General features: G+C 41.9%; 1 protein-coding gene across 1 annotated transcript in view; it reads left to right on the top strand.

Moving 5' to 3' along the window:
- Positions 1-4,123: 4,123 nt before the first annotated feature.
- OCLN (occludin) overlaps positions 4,124-21,094 on the top strand; it is a 28,628-nt gene continuing 11,657 nt past the window's right edge. The window contains exons 1-4 of the mRNA XM_054986659.1: positions 4,124-4,204; positions 10,276-10,981; positions 12,536-12,694; positions 18,566-18,705. Of these exons, the coding sequence (XP_054842634.1) occupies positions 10,337-10,981; positions 12,536-12,694; positions 18,566-18,705 (944 nt within the window). The 5' untranslated portion in view covers positions 4,124-4,204; positions 10,276-10,336. The remainder of the gene's footprint in view (positions 4,205-10,275; positions 10,982-12,535; positions 12,695-18,565; positions 18,706-21,094) is intronic.

Below are 21,094 nucleotides of genomic sequence, written 5' to 3'. Positions count from 1 at the left end.
GTAAGAGCAGGGTGAGGAACTGTTCTGGTTTGCTCTGTGCCTTTAATAGTAGTGTGAGCTGAAGTATTCTGCAGGTGAAGCTTTTCTCAGCAAAAGCTTTTTCCAGTAAAAATCCCGGTTGCTGTTAAAAAACTGGAGACCTGTACCTCAGTTACTCATGTTATTTAAACATGAATAATTTAATGTAAACAATCAGGTAAATATAAATTGCATCCAATACTAAATTATGCCAAGAATGTTGTCTCAGTATTGTCAAAAACAGCATTGCAGCTTACTGGGAAAGAAGAATGCTCTCATCTCTGAATGTAGCTTTGTTTTTCAGTGCTCAGAATGAGGTAACCGTAGTCTAAACAAGAGTGCTGGCTCCTTCCCCAACATACTACTATTCAAATTATATGCTTTCATCTTGAAATTTTACTTGGCTGCACATAAACCGAATAGTCCTGTTAAACAGAATAGATATTTTATAATGGATGCAGTACTGTATCACCGCTGTTCGTACACTTTTTTAAAAAAATCCACCATATTTGAATGTGCTCTGTATACCTTTGAGCTGCTCTTGTTAACTAGGTAAGTGCCCAGTTTCTTTTTAATTCACTTTTATTACATTCTGAACATAATGTTAAGACACAAAGGAGACTAAATACATGAAAGGCAAGGAGGGCTCTATTGTGATGTTTCTTCACATTAAAATGTCTTTGATAATGTTCAAGAATGTAATGTCTGTAAGAAATGTTTTAAAAACTTCTAACATTAATTTATTCTCACAGCTTTTAGTAAGCAGTCCTAAGCAGGTCTACTCAGAATCCTACTTGAATCTATTCAGTGAAAAATGACCTTGGGATTGGACTGTCAGACCCCTTGTAGCTGGTTTTAGCTGTTCTGCTTGTTGTTTTGAGGCTGTGGATTTAGAGGCTCTTTTTATGTTGTGTGTAAGGTCTTGTTTGTTTTACATTTTCTATTTTTACTCAAGGTTTTGGTTTTAGTGTGGTGCTATAAGTCAACTCATGAATATATTTATATAGTAGTGGCATGCAAATTTATAAATAAACTAAAACTTTTGTTTTAATTACTGCCTTTCATTTCCTACTTCATCACTATGCAACAATGCATGTATATCAATTAAAATATTCTGGATTATTTGCAAATTGCACGTATTAATTCAATACAATACAATCCATTTTACTTGATATTGGTTCTTATGGTAATTTTGCTAGAAACTGGATATTCTACAGATGTTAACAGTTGGGGTATGTCACTGTGTGGCAATATAAAAGAGACAAGTTGTCGGTGATATCTTGATGTAATAAATGCTGTTTGGGTTTTTGGGGTGAGGGGAGCATTAGTTTACTCCACTCTGTCCAAACTCTTAGAAATAACTGGCTCACTGTTAATTCCATGTTCACAGAAGAACTTTGATACTTATTGTTCTCTAAATAATAATAATAATAACAACAACAACAACATTCAATTTATATACTGCCCTGCAGGATGACTTAACACCCAATCAGAGCTGTTTACAAAGTATGTTATTATTATCCTCACAACAAAACACCCTGTGAGGTGGGTGGAGCTGAGAGCCAAGCTACAAGTGACAAATGACAAATGACACTTGCCTAGCAAGTGAACAGACTCACGTGTATTCCTCCCTGTTCACTTGCCATTCACTTGCTCTACACTTGATCAAGTGGAGAGTAAGTGAATGGCAAGTGAACAGGGCGGAATACATGTGAGTCTGTTCACTTGCTAGGCAAGTGTCATTTGTTACTTGTAGCTTGGCTCTGAGAGACCTAGAGGCTGTGACTGACCCAAGGTCACCCAGCTGGCTTCAAGTGGAGGAGTGGGGAATCAAACCCGGTTCTCCATATTAGAGTCCCATGCTCTTAACCACTACACCAAAATGCAGACTATTCAATCTATAGATTATATAGGAGCACTTTAACTGATAATTGCACGTATTAACTGATAATTATATCTAAGCACTTCCTTTCCTTCTTTCCTTGGTCCCATTAATAATTATATTGCTCTTCATTATAAAACTGTCAGGTTCATCACATCAGTGCAGGAGTGTTCCATTCACACTCTTAGCACATACTATCATGTGGGAAGTGACCTAGAAAAAGCAGGTTCTGTTGGTCCAGAAGAATTATATACTAAAATCAGTCTGCTTTGATTCTATACTGCTCTTTGTCAACTTTGTGGGACAGCGACACAGGTAAGTAATTTAGTAGGCTATATCCTACCACTCTGTTCAGTTAAATATGGAAACATCCTCTGGTAGCTCTTCTGCAACAGGAAGGCTGCTTAATGGAGCAAAGTGGTAGGATACAACCCAGTATTTCCACTCACCTTTGGCAAATGGGCATTGAGTAGGGATGCCAGGCAGGTGGGCAGCATTTTAGGAACATAGCAAGGGTTGGAAGTAATGTAACATGATGTCATGCCTGGCTAGGGTTGCTACAAGTTGAGAAATTCCTGGAGATTTGAGGATGGAGACTGGAGGTGACAAGGTTTGGAGTGGAGAGGAAGCTCAGTGGGGTATAATGCCATGGAGTTCAATCTCTTCGGCAGCCATTTTGTAAAGGGGAACTTGTCTCTTTAAGATCAGTTATAATTCTAGGAGATCTCCAGGCCCCACCTGCAAGTTGGAAATGATACACCTGGCTGAGAAAACCCAGATATGACATCATAACATTGGGCAGCACTCTGGCCACCCTTGAACACTCCATAGTAAATATCATGGAGATTTTGGAGCCAGATGCAGGCTTAACTGGTCAGAGACCAAACCTTGTTGATGGCAGATCAGGCAGGTGAATCCTGGTGGGTTTTGTCGAATCAGACCAGGGGACAGATCCTAGTGGTGTAACAGTGAAGGTCAATGATTCATTCAACAGAATACTTTATTATAAATTGGCAGATAGAATAACTGATGATGATTAGCACTCCTAGATGCCAAGGCTTAGGCTGAGGTCAGTCAGGAGTGATGGAAGACCCTCTGTATGTGCTCTGAGAAGCTCTCTTCTCTGTTAGTACTTTGTGTTGAGGAGGTAAGTGGTGGAGAGGTTTAGAAGGGAGTTGTTGGTTCATTAACTCTCTTTGTTGGTTCATTAACATTTTATGTTATGAACACTTATTATATTAATTTAAAATGTTAATTGTTAATTGTTTAAAATGTTAATTTTTAACAATGTAAATATGCGTTTTTATATTCATGAACCTGACCTTATCCAAGAAACTGAAAGTTATAGTGAAAGTAATTTTTAAAAACTGAGTAGGAAAAAAAGTCCCCTTTTCTAGCGTGTCAGTTTGGTGTAGTGGTTAAGACAAGAGTAGCTGGACTCTAATCTGAAGAACTGGGTTTGATGTCTCACTTCTCCACTTGAAGTCAGCTAGGTGACCTTGGGTCAGTCACAGCTTCTTGGAGCTCTCACCCCACCCACCTCACAGGGTGATTGTTTGAGATTAATAATAACACACTTTGTAAACTGCTCTGAGTAGGTGTTAAGTTTTCCTGGAGGGTGGTATATAAGTGAATGTCTTATTATTTTCTCTTCTTCTACATTAATTCTTGAAGAACATCTGATTTTTCCAGAAGGGTCACCATCTCAATCTGCAAAAATCCAGTATCATTCAGAGACTCGCAAAAGTTATTCCAGTTTTCCTAAATCCGATCTATTTACAGTCGGATGCCTCTTTTCAATCAGATGCATAAAGTTTCTGTCTCAAAAGTGCCACTGGGCTCCTTTTTTATCTATCATCATTTTTTTCAGTCTGCATTGAACAAGTGAAGCACAGCCGGAGAAGAACTCTTCTGCAGCTTCCTGCATGCAGGTCCTTGTTGCTTTAAGCGAACTCTCTCCCTGTTTGTTCCCTCTGGGCGAGTTTCAAGTGAGCGGGTCTCACACCCAAGCACGGGGCTGGCGGAAGGCGCCTTGCCAATGGAGGGGCGCACTTTGCGCCTCCTACTGCGCACATTCCAAGCCGGCGCTCTCGTCCGCTCACTCCAGGCCGGGTCAGGCTGCATGTAAAGTCACCTCTCCCACCCCCTCCCTTTCCCCAGGTATGCAAGGCAGTGCGTATGCCCTGTGCCTGGGTGTGGCGTGTACGCCTGCTTGCTGGAGGAGGAGAAGAAAGAGATGCGATTCTTTAACAGCGATGAGAGAGGCTGAGCAGGTTGGGTGAAAACTTTCGGACCAGCTCCAAGGTAAATTTCTTTGGGAATGGGAATTCACGGGCTTGCTTCTCCCTGCAACCTCCAAACCCAAGCCAGCTGAATGAGGTTTGACCAGTTTTTAATGCCAGTATGATGATTTTATCTTGATTTATTAAAAGAAGTTCTTCAGTACTGGTGGTCTTATGGATTTTAATATGATTTGTCTACTGCTCAGTCCACTTCAGATGGAGCCTGTTCTCTATTAAGTGCTTAGGTTTTTCTCATCCTCACGAGTTTTCCTTTACCACTTTCAGAACTGGTTTTCGTTTCCTCTGGGCTATGCACTGTGAAAGTGTTTGGGAACAAAGCTCTGCTCCCTGGGTACTGATCTCAGAGGGCTTTAGCATCAGGTGGATAATTAGTATTCTTTAGTACTCAAAGATTTTACCAAAAAGCATCACCTATCTGTAAAAAGTGTGCTGCCATTGTGTAACTTAATTCAACGTTTCTTTAGCAAGTGCACATTCCAGGATCACTTACACAAGAAAGCAATTGCTTAAGGTGCATTAGTCAATAGGGAGCAACTGCTTTTATTTACAGTCTCTAGACTGGATTAAAATATGCGGCTTCCTCCTTCTCTGCTCCAGGCAGTAGTGGTAGTAGTCCCCTCCTTGTCCTTGGTGGTCATAATTCTCCTTATCTCTTTGCTGTCTCCGGTTTTTTAAAAAATAGCTCAACAGGCCCTATAGGCCCTATAGGGCTTTCTGAACTCTTGTGAGATTGCTTTCCCTCCCACGTGTTTCGCCACCATTTTACTTGCCCTAGCAACAGGTATCTAGAAATGGTAGCCAAATTCTCAAGAGACAAAAGTATGGTGCTGCACCCCAAACATATGCTGCCTGAGGTGATTGCTGCAGATATCTTTGTTTTTTGAGCCAACGCTGGATCCAATCAGCTGTGAGGAAAAAAAACACCCTTTTTTGATATCTGTAATTTGGACAGTTGGTACATTTGATCTGTCTTTAAGTCACTGTTTTTTTTTTTTTGGTTCTTAAGGTTTCTGTGTTAAGGGTCCTAACTAAGCAGTCAATGTTGAAAACTGTTTGAGAGCTTATTGGTTCTATCTGATTGCTGAGTACAACAGAGCAGAACTTCTAGTGAGTTGAAGGACTCTTGTGGGTACATCATCAAGTGCCACATATTGTAAATAATGTAGTAGAAAGCTATAGTTTGTCATCCAGGCCAAGAAAGATTGAAATTGGAAAAGGGGATCCTAAAGGCATAGTTTCCTTAAACCATTATTTAAATACACTTGCTATAGAACTAAATAATACTACAAGAAAGTCTGGCCTGCTTGAATAGATTGAAACCACAACTACTTGCAATGTATGATCCAACTGTAGATTTTTTCCCTTCTCTGATTGTTCCTTTTAATCTTTTTATTGCAAGACTATGGCAAACATGTTTCAATTCATAGTATGGGTATTGTTCAAGAGGTTATTTCTCACCGTGTATTCATTTGCAGCAAGATATTAAAAGGGCAACTTTGTTTGGAATACAGGGCAGTGATTAGTTTGAATATTTTTGTCAGGGCTTGTCGCCACCGCCGCTGGGCGGAGCCCCAGCTGGGCCAGCCCTGACGTCAGAGGGGTGCCAGGGATGCTGCAGGACCCTACTCTGTGGAAGGAGGGGTGGTATACATCACCTTGACTCCCTCTCAATCCACTCGCTGGCCTGCTCAACCTGGTCTGCTTACCCTCTGCGTCCTCCATCATCTCCTTCTCCCAGAACTCCAAGCCTCCACTCTCACACTGCTCTGTTCTCACTCCAAACCATCTCTCCTTACTCACACTCACCACCTCAGAGCTCTTCCCAGCCACCTTATTCATTTCATTTCCCCGCCCCGCCCTCCTTCTAGGCTTGTTCCCTCTCCTGACTTGGCCCAGCTGTGCCTTCCCTCAGGTGTTTCCCTCCTACCACTAATCCCTTCTTGGCTTCCTTGCCTTACTGGCAGGGTGGGGTTGAATGTGAGCCATCCCCAGCTGGGGTCTCCTTGGCCTTGCTCATGAGGAACTGCCCCAGCCGGCTGCTGTGCAGCTGAGCCTTCTTGGCCTTGCTCGCGAGGAATTGCCCTGGCCAGCTTCTGGGCTGCCTGCTTCTTGATGCTGGACGGGGCTACCCATCTCCTCCCCCAGAATGCCTGTGGCAGCTCCACCTGGAGGGTCTTGGCTCCTAGCAACTCCTGAGCCAGGCTACTGTTCTCTTGCCAGGGCATGGCTCTGGGCTGTAGTGGCTGCTTCTCCTCTTTGGCTGGTAAGGGCTCTGTTTGGGCTGTTGCTGGGTTCCTATTCCCCCTGTCTTGGCCCTTTTCCTCTAGCCTGTTTAGCCCCCTCTCTTCCCCCTGGAGGGTGGGACTAGCTGGCCTCTCCCTGCTCCCCCCAGCCTTCTGAGGCTTTGGCCTTTCGCCCCTTCCCCCTGGAGTAGGCAGGTTCTGGCTCTGTTTGCCAGTCAGAACGGTTGAACTGCTGTCTCCTGGCCGCCCCCCACCGCTGCCTGCCAGCAAGTCCGGGGGCTGGGCTGCTGACCCTGGACAATTTTAACAGTGCATAATAGACAGTCAAAGCTTAAGATCTTGATGCCAGCACATTGTTGGGACTGCTAGTTGGTATCCTATACTTTTTCTGCAGAGAGAGACTGTGCAGAGAGCATAGCAGGTGTATTGGAGCTCATAGTAACCTCACTGCAAGCCACCAATCATTGAGTGGCATGCTGCTGTGCTGACACCCCCATGACAAGCAGATGAATAAGGCCAACTGGTGCATGCTGATGTGGCTGTGTCCCTTTGACACTGGGTCACTGCCACCTATAGGCAGAACCAGTAAACTGCACTGTACTGGCTAGAGTGTTGGACTGGGATCCAGAACAGCTTTAAATCTCTATTTTGCCATGGAATCTTGGCAATATTACAATAGTTTCTGGAAAACAACTGGTCATCCTGTTACCTTTAACAAGTCCAAATTTCTTAGCATAAGGAGTATGAGGATTCCTTTGGGTTGGTCCTTCTGAAGGCCTAAGATAGGTTTACAACACACAAAATTTAGGGACTGTTTGTGAATGTGCAGTCATATTTTTGAGTTCATACCTATATAAAGGCTACAATTATACATTTTTTTATAAACCTGGACATTTAGGGATTCTAGTAGTATTTAGAGAACATGAGTAAATCCTGCAAGTTAATGATGTGCTCCAAAAATGCATATACAGATCTGCTTGTCTCCATTAGAATGAGCAGCTCATAGGAGAAATGTATGCTTCATGTCATTGCTTCTGCTGCCATATCTTGAAAAGCCTGTATTAGGTTGAAGGAGTATAAGACCAACTTGATTTTAATCGTTTGAAAAGCAAACTTATGATGGAAATCTGCAGAGTGGGAATTTTGGTACATTGTAAATATTTAATCTAGTCAGTGCTCTATAAATTACAAAAAAAAAAGAGGTGATCTTCCATCTTCAGCATCTATGATGATCGAAGGCTCTGCAGTCAAATGTCTTGTGTTGGGCGAAGAGTTTTAAGTTGTACTTTTAACTCTAGAAATGTACAGTTAGTCTTTAAATATTATTTCCATTGGGTATACTAAATATGTCTTATTAGATCAGAGGTTCACTGACACCTTAAAGACTAACACAATGTATTCTAACATCTGTTTTTGTTGCATTTGTTGTTGATGCATCTGAGGAAGTGAGCAGCGACTCACAAAGTCTCTTCTGGAATAAATTTTGTTAGTTTTGAAGGTGCCACTGGACTGCTGATTTATTTTGCTGTAGCAAACTAACGTGGCTTCGTTTATTGAATTAATGTCTTATTCAATTATATTTTTCATTATAGACACAAAGTCTTTCAACTTAACGGTCCACCATGTCATCCAGACCTTTTGAAAGTCCGCCACCTTATCGACCAGACGAATTGTAAATATCTACCTTTCTATTTTTCTTACCAGTTCAAACTATTGCAGATAAGTTGTGTACACTGTTAAGAGATATGGATTCATGTAGGTTTCAATGCCAGTAGAATAAACTGAAGCAGTGTCACTGCTGTTATTGTGCTGGATAGCATGGTCCTCAGACTGTGCATTCTTAAATGTGGAATTCTTTACTGGTTGTAAAGAAGCAGGCATCTTCTGGATCTTCAAACACAAGGTATTCATGGTGGGTTGGATCCAAAAGTTGTTACTTTAACAATGGAACTATCCTCCACAGCATGGAACCTTCCTTTAATAGAATGCACCTTTTCTGACAGAGAGTGGCTTCTTGTACTAGGAGAAGGCTACACAGTTAATGGATTGGAACCTTTGGAGCCAAACCTCTATTTGAGGTTGAAGGCATAGTGGTGCACAGGACTCTGCTCCACTGTTAAACATTCTTGAAGGATAGCTTATTCACTCTTCTTCCCTGCCCACTGCCTTCTCTGGCAAGGTATGCTTTGCATTGCTTCCCCCCGCCCCATGGTCCATTCCACCTGGAACAGCTCAAGGGTGCCTTCTTTGATACTCCAAGATCTCTGTAAAATTCTGAAAAGCATGAGGAAAGCTGCTAATCTTATTGGCATCTTAAAACTATTTTCTCAAGGATGTCCCTGTCTGCTGAAGGAATATTCTTAGGGCAGGAACTAAAGTTTCTGTTCTCTGATAATGGTGGAGTCTGCCCTCCTGGCATAAGTAGTGTGTTCTGTATATCCAGGAACACTCCACTGTCAGCAGAATGGAAACTTCAGATCCGTCCCAGTGCATGTTTGCCATTACCTGTGTTATTTCTTTAAAGACTCTTTGCATTACCTTTTTAAAATGCAATACCCTAACAAACAAATTGGCTTTTTAGAACTTCTGGGATGATTGCAATTTAGTGCCACACAGGGAGGCATATGAAAAAATATGCATGTACTTACCAAGGTACAGTTGTGTACCTTTTAAAAGCTTTAGAAGTAGTGAGTAGGAAGTCTCTCTCTCTACACCATGTGGTCAAAGGGAAAAGTTACCATTATTTCTTGTTCTAGAGATATGTTGATGTGTCATCTGCCTACATAAAGAGAGACATTTCTCCTTTTTCTGTTTCTTTCTAAGTGCATTCATACCCAGCCTTTTAGTCAGATAGCTTCCGAAAGCATTTTACAGTCCAAATTAAGTCAAACAGGAGTCTATTATCAGCTTAAAGACTAACAAAATTTATTCCATCATAGATGTTTTCTTTATGTTATTATATTTGTAAGGGATGTTTACTATGTCAGCTGTATCTCTGTATCTTCCTATTGTTTCTGCTTATCTTACTTTTGCTTCAGGTTTTAGGTCTGCCTACGTAACAGCACTTGGGAGTGTCTCATTCGGAATGAACTGGTTATTCTTTCTCAAGACTGTATCTTAAATTGGTCTTCTTTTTGTAACATCTCTCTCCCCCACCCATTCCGTTGTGTATATAAATCAGTTCACTTCCTGCGTATAATGAAGTGAGCTCTGACTTGCAAATGTTTATGCAGGAGTAATTTTGTTAGCCTTTAAAATGCCATTAGACTCCTGTCTTATTCTGCTGCTACAGTATAACATGGTTACTTATCTGGATTTCCTTCAAGCAAATGTTGTGTACACTGACTATAACTTTGGGTTCTATCAGAAGCAAGGAAGCTTTGGGGTCACTAGGATGACTGAAGTACTCACAGCAAGCTTCCTGTTGACCAAGCTGATTTTTATGTTCCCTGCTTTATGTTGATGTCTTCCCCCCACTGCCCATGTGCTTTATAATGTGTAGCTAAAGCACTGTCAAGTCACAGCCAACTTACGGCGACCCCATAGAGTTTTCAAGACAAGAGACAAATAGAGGTGCTTTGCCATTGCTTGCCTTTATGTAGCAACTCTGGACTTGCTTGGTGGTCCCCCATCCACATACCCTGCTTAGCTTTCAAGATTGTACAAGCTATCCTAGTGAGTGCATACTGTAAATTTTGTATTTTGTAGCAAATTACATAAAAATATAAAATCTCAAACATCATTTTTGAAAGATACTGTTATTTCATGATATTCTCTGTAAGAGGCAAATAACTGTTCATAGCTGATGGCAATGTTTTTGTCTTTGTAGCAAACCTTCACACTGTGCGCCAAATAATAATACATATGGTGGTGAATTCCATTCTCAGCCCATGTTCTCCCAGCCAGCATATTCCTACTATCCAGAAGAAGTTCAACACTTCTACAAATGGACATCTCCACCAGGAATAATCAAGATCATGTCAATTCTTATAACAGTAATGTGTGTTGGTGTCTTTGCATGTGTTGCCTCCACACTACCTTGGGACCTAGACGTGTATGGAAGTGCTCTGGGGACTGGTATGGGATACCCTAACTATGGTGGATCTGGTTTTGGAGATGGCTATGGTTATGGCTATGGCTATGGAAGTTATGGCTATGGCAGTGGTTATGGCAGTGCTTATGGCCTTGGAGGGAATTATATCGAACCACGTGCTGCAAAGGGTTTTATACTTGCAATGGCAGCTTTCTGCTTTATTGCTGGACTGGTGGTTTTCGTAACAAGTGTTGCCAAGAATAGCATGGCCAGGACAACAAAGTATTATCTCATAATCATCATAGGAAGTGTTCTCTTGATGTTCTTGACGTTCATTGCTACGATAGTATATGTACTGGCAGTCAACCCAACGGCACAGGCTTCAGGATCGGTGTTCTACAATCAAATTTATACTCTGTGCAGCCAATATTATGCTCCTACAAATGCTGCGATCTTTGTGAATCAATATTTGTATCACTATTGTGTAGTGGAACCTCAGGAGGTATGTATACACTTAATGTGATTCCTGAAGCATTCCCAAATGTAAAACCTCTAGTTGTATTCGAACCCTGGTCTGGCTTCTGTCAGATAACTATGCCAGAACAGCTAAAACTAGTAATAGAACAGAATTATTTGGCTGACTTGTACCAGTCACTGTTTGGTAGCGTTTTGTAAGCTTTTACAACAATGCAGTTATTCTCGCCTTTATGGTGGGGGGAAATGGGGGACGTGGGCAGATCTTAAATTTCACTTTCATGAATTATGCTTGAGAGCAAATTACTACAGTTTATCTCTAGACATAAATGAATTTAAATTATAAAGTGGAAACTCATATTTAAAGAGAACAGACTGCTGTGTGGACCTAGGAATCTTACCTGGATCCCTTTCCCAGTCAGAAATCTTCATCTCTTGCCTGTCTCCTCAGCATTCTGGTTAAGATTCTGAAATGCATTGCTGTGAAGTGGCTGGACTCTCAGTACTTCTAGCTGTTATATTAGGGCTTGGTTCAATAGGTTTGCTGACTGACTGTAAGCTTAGGATTCCAAACTGGTTTACTTTTTATTCAGGTACATAACTGTGCCACCTGAAGCAAAGGTGACACCTTTCTAAGTCCGTTGTCTTAAAAGGCTGTAACTCTGCTCAAGATTCCACTGCAAATTGCTTAAGAACTCATGCATATTTTTGGGGGGGGGGGCAGGGAAGGGGGGAATCTGCCAAAGAGAAAGAGATGAAAATGCCCCCTTTAGTGGTTCTTCTTTTTTATGATATGCAACATAGGTCTGAAAGTTGATGAAATACTGACCCTCTTTGTAGAACTTTATTTCAAAAGTAAAAGGACAGGAGCTAAGCGAGCAAGTGAACAGATTAAACACTCCTCCCCTTATTTACAGAGGTGTTGACTTTCCCTGAGATATTTGCAGGTTATTTCTTGTGTTGTTGTGAGGAACTTCTTTCTGAGTACAAGGAGCTCAGCTGTGTTTTTGAATGGTGCATAGGTGTACAAATTGTGGCTTTTGCCAGTAAAACAAATGTAAGTTGCCTTAGGGTGTCTTATTTTAAATACTTGAGTTCAGTTAATGGCTAATTGACACTGGAAGTTACATATGGCCCTTTAATTACTGAGAGAACACCTCACTCTCAGCCTTTAATGTGTTATCTCCCTCTGCCTTGTTAAAACTTGGATTTCTTGAAATTCAAATTGACAAGCTTTGGGATGTCTTGAGGAAATTGTCTATGTTGAAGAAATTTCTACCTGCACTAAAGTGCTGCTTGATTCCTATAGCACTTTGAGTATAAATACTTTACAAATTCAAGAGACTAAAACAGGAGTCCAGTGGCCCCTTAATCTTTTCAACAATTCTGTGAAGGATTATTATTAGTGAGAACTGCATATAGGAGACAGTTGCCAAAGTTCCTGCAGCTGAAGTAAGGTCTCAATTCTGATCCATTCACTGGCTCTTGTGCTTTTAGCTTGAGCAGTATAGGCCTGTCTAAGAATATTTTTTGTGTGTCTAGTGAATTTAAAATGGAATAAAACTTTTTGTTCCTTTCCTAGGCTATCGCTATTGTCTTAGGGTTCCTGATTGTCATAGCTTTTATCATAATAATATTCTTTGCGGTAAAGACACGCAATAAGATGAATCGCTATGGTAAAATAAATATTCTGTGGGATAACACAAAAGATTATGAAGAAGCTCCCAATGTAGAAGAATGGGTGAGTTAACATTTGTTTTTTTGAAATCATCTTACATTATGGTGTATTAAATCATAGTCTCTAAACAACTGAATTGATTATTCTGCAGTGATGTTGCACAAGTATAGTAGTCAATCCACTTCCTTAGAACTATATGTTGATGTAGCAATTGTTGGGATAATTTATGCTATGAGGCCAGGGCAGGTGCATTTTTCCAGCCTATATTGTGCCGTGCTTGTGCTAAGTAGATTATAGTTGAGTGGCATTAAGCAAAATTTCAGTTTGCACTCAGAACAAGCATGCAAGATCAGTTGTTTGCTATGAGCATAGTAGATTCTGGGCAGAGAGAGAGAGAGAGCCATAGGCAGTAGTTGAGTTAATTGTCTCTGGGTTTATGTTGCTGTCTATGCCTTTTGGGAACTTATTTTTAGTTTCTGCATCTCAGTCTTAAACATTCTCTCCTTGAGGTAACTGTGCTAATGTAAACATGAGCATCTACAAACCTTTTCCTCAAGTTTAAAAAGCTGCCCACCTTATTTAGCCTGAAGATGGTTATTTAACTAGTTAACTTCAAGATCTGAGTATGTTTTTGTGATGTGTTGTGTTGTTGTGTTTTTAACTGTGTGTATAGTATTCAGTGTACACTTTTTAAAAAATGATGGTGAATAAACTATCTCAGTGGCTCTTTGTTTGGTTATGCCTAAGTGGCTATCTTCAAGTATGTAGCTGGTATAGAAACTTGTTTAACTTCTGATACCTAAGTGGGCTTTGGGTGAAGAAATGAATTTTTTTAATACTTTGGGAGATATTTTTGTAGTTTACATTAGGAAGGGTTTGTAATTTTCTGTGTGATCAGTGTTTTCAGCATTATATCTTAGAATAGTTTCAAATATACCCAGCAAACTCACAGCAGCCTATGAAGCCTATGAAGCCTTTTGCTTTAGGAAGCGCCCACAGTCTTTTCAACTTTTGGCAAGTAGTTTTTAAACCAAAGTTACACAAGGTAGTATACACAGGAGGTTCAGGAGTTCCAGAATTCACTTCTCCCTTCAAGATTTGCTGAGGCAGTACACTGATGTCAACATATTCACTTGTGCTCATGACCATTTCATATATGAGCTAACTTAAAGTTGTCCACCGAATAGGAGTCTGCAGCCATTTGTTGCCCCTGACAAGTGTACCTCTATGATATTCTGCAGCTTTAATGGTTTTAGGTGTGTTTGTGTGTGTGTGTGTGGGGGGGGGGGAATAGTTGTGAATTTCCTGTGTTGTGCATTTCCTGAGTTGTTCATGGGGCTGGACTAGATGACGCTTGGGATCTGTGTTTCTAGGTTTCTGTGTTTCCAGGTCTGTGTTTCTAGGTTTCTGTTTTGAACTAGCAATTTCCAGCTGTGAATATTCTGGCTCTTCTTTTTTAAAGGAGAGTTTGTATGTAGTTTCAAAATACCCATAGAACAAGAGGATGACTTGCTACAGTTTTTATGGTTGCATGTTCAACAAAACAGCCCATGAACAATGTTTTCTATCATAATTATGTGTTCTTAATTGTTGCTGTATGCCAGCCCTCCAAGAATCCTACCCCCAAGCGAAGTTTAAATTTTATAGATGTTTATTTTATTCTGTAGTCACAAATACCCTGCCTTTCTCCTCAGTGCAGATTAGGGATGCCATTCCCCCACTGGGGCTGGGGGATTCCCCTGCCCCCCCTGCCCCTGCTTACCTGGCCAGAGGAGGGGGGGAGTGTGCCTTCCGTACATGCTCCCCTGCAGCACTGCAAACACCTGTGCACGGCTGCTGCCCGGATCGGGCCCATTTTGGCCTGGATTAGGGCTGCTGCAGAGTGTGGGAGCATTCCTGCCCTCCACAGTGGCCCAAAATGTGCCTGTTTCGGCCCAAATCGGGCTAATTTGGGGCCCGTTTTGGTGCAGATCGGGCCTGTTTTGAGCTGCTGCAGAGTGCGGGAGCACTTCACAGCGGCCTGAAATGTGCCCATTTTTGCCCGGATTGGGCCTGTTTCAGGCCACTGCAGAGCGCAGGAGCACTCCTGCACTCTGCAGCAGCTCAAAACGGGCCCAATCTGTACCAAAACAGGCCCAAAATAGCCCGATATGGGCTGAAATGGGTGCAATTTGGGCCCCTGTGGAGTGTGGGCACACACCCATGGGCTGCATGATGACATCACTTCCAGGAAGTGACATCATCACACTTGCAGGGCATGGGCGCGCACCCCCCACCAAAACAGGTAAGTGCCAGGCCCCAATCCCCCCCCCCCCAACCTAGGAGGTTGAGGGAGCCTGGCAACCCTAGTGCAGATCCAAAGTGGATTACATCATTCTGGTGTCCTCCACTTTATCCTCACAACAACTTTGTGAGGTAAGTTAGGCTGAGTTGTAGACAACTGCCCAGGGTCACCCAGCAAAGCTTCCATGGCAGGGTGTGGATTCGAACCTGTGTTCCAAGAGCCTAGCCAAACACTCTCACCACTTCAGAAACACACAGAGTAAAGTCATGCAAGTCCCTGCAATAGGGGAAATTCTTCTGCTTTTCTAGCTTAAATGATTTGTAGAACACAAGTTTTAGTGTATTCAGGAAAATCACAGCTGTCAGTGTTTAAAGTGAGTGAGAATGAGGGAAAGAAGCATGAGGAAGAAGGGGGTATGGTAAGGCTCACAAGAATATAGTGTCTGGGAACACAAGCTGATACAAAATGTAGTTGACTAATTGGAATCTGCGACAATTATAGCAAAGCAGTTCACTCTGCTGCAAAAATTAAGACTAAAGTTGCATCCCCAAATAATGTCCACTTTGGGGACTGTACAGTTGCATCCCAATTGTTCCCGGCACTCTTTCAATATCTATCACTGACACAGCACTTTCCAAATATCTGGTAAAAATGGGAGGTGTACGTAATTCTCTCATTCAAAATTTTTGTATTCGTATTCTTCATTGGGTCCTAGAAGAATGGGCAGGCATCTTCCCTTGGCACTATAGTCCAGTCAAAATAGCCAGCTAATGGGCAATGTTACATCATGGCACCTAACTTAGGAGGTTTTAAAAACACATATTAATAGACAATCCTAGTTGCTGGTGAGAGCAACGACAGGGATATAGAGGCTGAAGCTTCCCCCTATTTGTGGGTTTTCTGAGACATCTGTTTGTCCATTGTGGGGATGTTGGATTTGATGGACCTTTGGCCTGATCCTGCAGGGCTGCTCTTATAGTCTTGAGTAATATTGCTTCCTTGTGTCCCAATCTCCCCTTTGTTATGGGTCACGGATGGGGCTGTATATGTTTTGTCAGCTGTACTGTAGATGATTTGAGGAATCCTGATGTGTTCTTACTCCGTCTTTAGAATGGTATAATTAATTACCATTATATAGCTGGAGAGTGGAGGGAATGCTGCTATGTGGGACATTACTGCTCCGAGTATAAAATGGAATTATTTGAGTTAGAGTTCTAACAATGAAATGATTTCTTGGAGTGTCAGCTTCTGTTGCTGTGTCCTGGGAACCTACATTGACAAGTTGCACAAAGGCTGTGGAGAGATGTAGGCTATCAGAAACTCTATATCTAATCACTGGAGACCTTTAAGAATAGTGCCACATGGCGTAAACAGCGACAGAATTTCATTTTTTTAACCCTTCTCCTTCTCCCCCTTGGAAGATACTTCTGCAAATACTCATGTAAAGCTTGAAAAACCAGTTGTGCTTTTTCTTTTTTCCTGTCTGAACATCTTTTTAAGGTGAAGACACACAGGTATGTATTCAAAACTAGAACTCATAACACTGAAGATCAGGAGCCCTCTGTGTATAAAATGGTTCTTTGTTATGGTAATTACATCACTTTTGTATTCTTGATATTGATCTTGATCTATTTATGTCTTGTTTACAAACTACATCATGCTGTAAGTATGCTTTTGAGTTTTTGAGGAGGAGGGATTCATACTGACAAGTTACTGCTGCTAGTTGGGAAGGCTTTGCCCAATATCTTAGCTTTGAGTAGGTGTCCCTGTCCATATTGAACTTGTAGACTCTTTTGGAATTTTGAGAGAAGGTAGTGAGTGTTACCATAACATGGCTTCATGGGGATGCAGGCCAGTCTCAAAATGGCTGCCTTCACTGGTGCATTTCCTTTGTAAATCATTACACATTGCAGCAAACAATGCCTTCCTTATTTTCCTTCTCCCAAACTGGGGCCAAACACTCCACGCCACAGAGATTATCTCATAAAAATCATCTGTGTGGACTCCAGGAAACACATTACCCATGGGTGCCACATTCAAGAACACTTCAGCTTCAGTTGACTGCCAGAGGAACGTCCATACTAGGGCTGTCTCTCTGGACTCTTGAGCTGCAGTTGTCTGTCTATTACTTTCTAGGCAGGGATTAGACTGTGGCAATGGTTTGACTGACAGCTGTGTCTCATTTGAGTTTTGTTTCTGTTGCACTCATCATCTTCCCTTGCTTGTAAATTGTTAATCTTTGTGCCAGACATACACGCAGCTGTTAGGGCAGTCATTCTTTGCTGGACATTATTGTTGAAGATGTCTTGGAAACAACAGCCTACAGAGAATGCTTTCATCCTCTCCTGTTACCTAATTGCCTGTGGACCCAGTTCAAAGCTCTAAAAACTTGGGCCAGCCTTTACATGTATGCTTCTAGATATACAGAATGAAGAAGCTCATCTTTGTTTCCCAATTGTCAACAGCAGATAGTGTAGAGATTAGGCTGTTTGTGTGGCCGTGCCTTCTCTGTGGTGCGTGCTTCCCAGAGTGATCTCTCTGATTTCTTGTTGAAAAACAAAATATGGTGAAAACATGACCATTTTTTAGGGCATTTGTGTTGACTGATTTGGCTTGTGTTTGAGCTTTCTTAAGCTTTTAATTGGCTGATGTTGTGACGACTTTGTTGTTGGACCACAGAGTTTGTTTTTATTTCAGTAGCTTAATGTTGTTGAGGTTGTTTTTAATTGTGCTTAATGGTGTATGCTGTTTTACGGCAGCAATTAAATGCCAGAATGAAATAAATTGTATTTTCTTCTCTGTGCCTGTTGTGGGGGGTGGGGGGAGAAGCCTGAGAGAACTGATAAATACAAGTTACTGCAATATGGCTTTTATTGTATGTGTCTGTGTGGCATATCTTTTGGCTATGACTTTACATGAAGAGCTCTGAGATGACTGCCTATTCTCAAGTCTCTTCACATGGGAGAAGCCTGAGAAGCACCAGTATGGTACAGGGGCTAAAGTGTAGGACTCTGGTTCAGATCACTCATTGAAGAACTTTGGGCTGGCCTTTCTGTTTAGCCTAACCTTATGTGTTAGTTATGAGAGTAAAATAGAAAGGAGAACTATATATACTGTCTTAAGGATCATGGAAGAAAGAAAAGATAAAAATAGACTAAATAAATAAAATAATCGCCATGCAAAAACAGTAAGGAAACAGTTGCATGAATGTGACTTTGCCTCAAGTTTATACAAAGCTAGGGCTTATTTTGGTGTGGGCTTGCCATCCCCCCGCTGATGGCGGGAGATCCCTTGCCCCAACCCCTGCCTCTGCTCACCTGGCCAGCAAGGGGGAGAAGCATGGAGGGGGGGCATGTTTGTGAAGTGCATGTGTGCTTCCTCTTCGCCCTGGAAAATATTTTCTGGTGTGGCATGGAAGCAATTTTTGGGAGCAATTTTTAGTGAACTGTCTCTTAATGCAACCTGTAGCTTCCACATTGCATCAGAAAATGACATCATTTTCTGGCACAACAGGTCTGCACAGAAGCAGTAAGTACCAACTGCCCCCAACCCCCTCCCCCAGGTTAGGCCTCTGCGGTACCAGGCAACTCTGAAATGGTGGTATCCTGTTCTGTTCTACACATTTTAATGTAGTTTTGCACATTTTCCAGGTGAAAAATGTAAATGCAGAGCCTTCATCACCCATGCCAGTAAATGACTACCCTGACAGAGTTGCTAGTTCTATGGCTTACTCAACTTCTGATATTCCTGCGCATCGTGGCTATCCTGAAAATAACTACAGGTCTACTCCGTAAGTAAACTCTTCCTGTTTTTTCCTCTTGGTATGGATCTATCAGAAGACTAGTAATTTTTTATATTATAGATTGTTTTGTGCTGTAAATCAGTCTGAGGATTGTTAATGAAAACAGAGCAGAATTAAAATATTATATATTGTTGAGTGACTGGGAGTAGACTTTGGGATTATACTGTCCTTCCTTTTCAGATGGGGACAGCAGGGCACTAACCTCCTGTGCATGTGCGTAGAACATGCATGATCTCCCACACTCCCCCTTCGCAGAGGGATCCTGGTGCACGTTAAAACATGTGAGAGAAAACCCCTTTGGAGATGGTTTTTAACCAGCTTGTTTTCAGTATGCACGCTTGCACTGTGATTCCTTCTTTTGTCTCATTGGAAAATGAGCATGACAGAGGAGGGACAGCGACTCTTCCCTTCTCCATCGCACACATTTTCCAATGCAAGGAAGGAAAGAATCGCCGTGTGTGTGTGTGCGCGCTAAAGCCAAGCTGGGTTAAAATTGCCTCCAAAGGGGTGGTTTTCTCTCACCTCCATTTCCATGTGCACTAGGATTGCTCTGCAAAGGGGATCATGGGAGCACATGCTTCTCTCCAACCTTGTGCCCTGCCCCACCAGCAAAGTGAACAGGGCCAGGGGGCTGCAGGTGGGGGTAGGAGTACGGCAAGTTTGTTTTCAGACCATGCATTTGTTTTCAGATCACTTACAATGGTGTTTCTTACATCTTTTCATTTAATTTGGGCCAGTGTTTTAGACTGCCCTAGTTCACTCTATGACTTAGTACAGGCAAGAACAAAGAAAAGGGAAGTTATTAGTGAAGCTCCACAAAGGAAAATAATCTGATTTACTAAACTGTGCTCCTGTTTAAAACTGTGCTGCCTCCTTTTTCTGATGCCTATCATCAGGGCTCATTTGGAGGGGGAACGTGCTGGAACGGCGTTCTTGTAGATCTGAAAAAAGGTCAGGTGGGCCCCTCAGGCCCTGCCCACGTGATTCCTTTTTCTCCCCGCTGCCTCCTCTCCAAAGGAGGGTAAGCTGCTTTAAATTCCTTCTGCTTTATTTTCGTGAGTGAGTGAGTGAGTGCAAGCTGGGCTACTGGGGCTTCCGTGTCACATCAGGAATGACTTCATTAATGGTGCAACGCGAACTGGAGCATGTATGCATGAGGTGAGCACCCAATGGTGCACCCCCCTCCCCAAGATCTCTAGTCCCCTGCTTGGAGCCCTGGGGGACCTGTCACCCCCTAGAGTGCACAGTTCTGCCACCTGTTTCCAATTGTTTAACGACACTGGTGTTGTGTCTGCACTGGCTGTGGAGTGAGCGGAATAATTAGGATTTTTTAAAATCCAGCGTTTCCATAATAAATCTCATAAGTGGTTGGTTTCTTGATACAGAATTCATTTATCTTCCTCAAGGAAATGTGGGGTATTGTTTTTATTCTGAATGCTAAAGTGAACTTTCTATGGAGTGCAAATGTGTTCAAATTGTATAAAACATATAATAGCCTTACTGTCTTAAGCAGAGTTATACCCTTCTAAGCCTATTGACTTCTGTAGACTTAAGCTTTAAAACATCTTATTTCATCTTTAAGAAACAGCTTTTTAAAACTTAAGGTCATGTTCATTTTCTGAGTTTGGAGTGTGTTTGTGTTTTTGAAAGAGTGTCAGAATGAGAGTTAAAATCAGCTTAGATGCATTAGAAGGTAATGGGGTTGGAAACACACTAAATTTTCCATGCAAAGAAAGAACAATTTCTGCCAATTCCCCTTTCCTGCTGCAAGCCCCCCACCATGTTGTTCAAGTCCCCTATCCCCAGGAGCATGGCTTTGCGGAGATCAGCAGGTGGCAGTGGGACAGGACAGACAGGAAAATTCTGTGCTGTTGGTGGAAAACTTGTTCTGGATCTGACCCACAATACGCTTCAGATATGCATTTCAGGTTTCTGCCTTTGTGACAGTTGTCTAGCTTTATTTAGAAAGCTGGTTTACTATTCTTGGTTTTCCAGTGTCTTACTGGTTCATCAGGTTTTCCTTGAGTGTGATATCTTTCATTGTGCCCTACAGCTATATGGCTTGTGTTCAATAGGAGTTTTTCCTGTGTCTGTTTGGCTAGTAGAGGTGATAATCTGCAAGTATGTGGCTCTTACGTTTTGCCTACGGTCCTTTGTTACAGCTATTTTCTATACAAATCTAGAATGTGTTATAGTTTACCTGTTCTATGCTTTTAAGGCACATTATATAAAGATGTGCTGTAGTGAGGGGTTATCAACTACATACTTTGAGAGAGAGAGTAATATGCATCCCCTCCTGGTTACAAAATTTCAGTTTCTCAAGAATAATTAGGGCTTTTTTGCAGGTAAGATTTATGTGTTCGTAACACATTTTCTA

The sequence above is a fragment of the Eublepharis macularius genome, chromosome 8 (genome assembly GCF_028583425.1).
Source record: "Eublepharis macularius isolate TG4126 chromosome 8, MPM_Emac_v1.0, whole genome shotgun sequence".
NCBI classification, from domain to species: Eukaryota; Metazoa; Chordata; class Lepidosauria; order Squamata; family Eublepharidae; genus Eublepharis; species Eublepharis macularius.
Note: the sequence above shows the minus strand (reverse complement) of the source record. Positions and strands in the feature narration are given on the sequence as shown.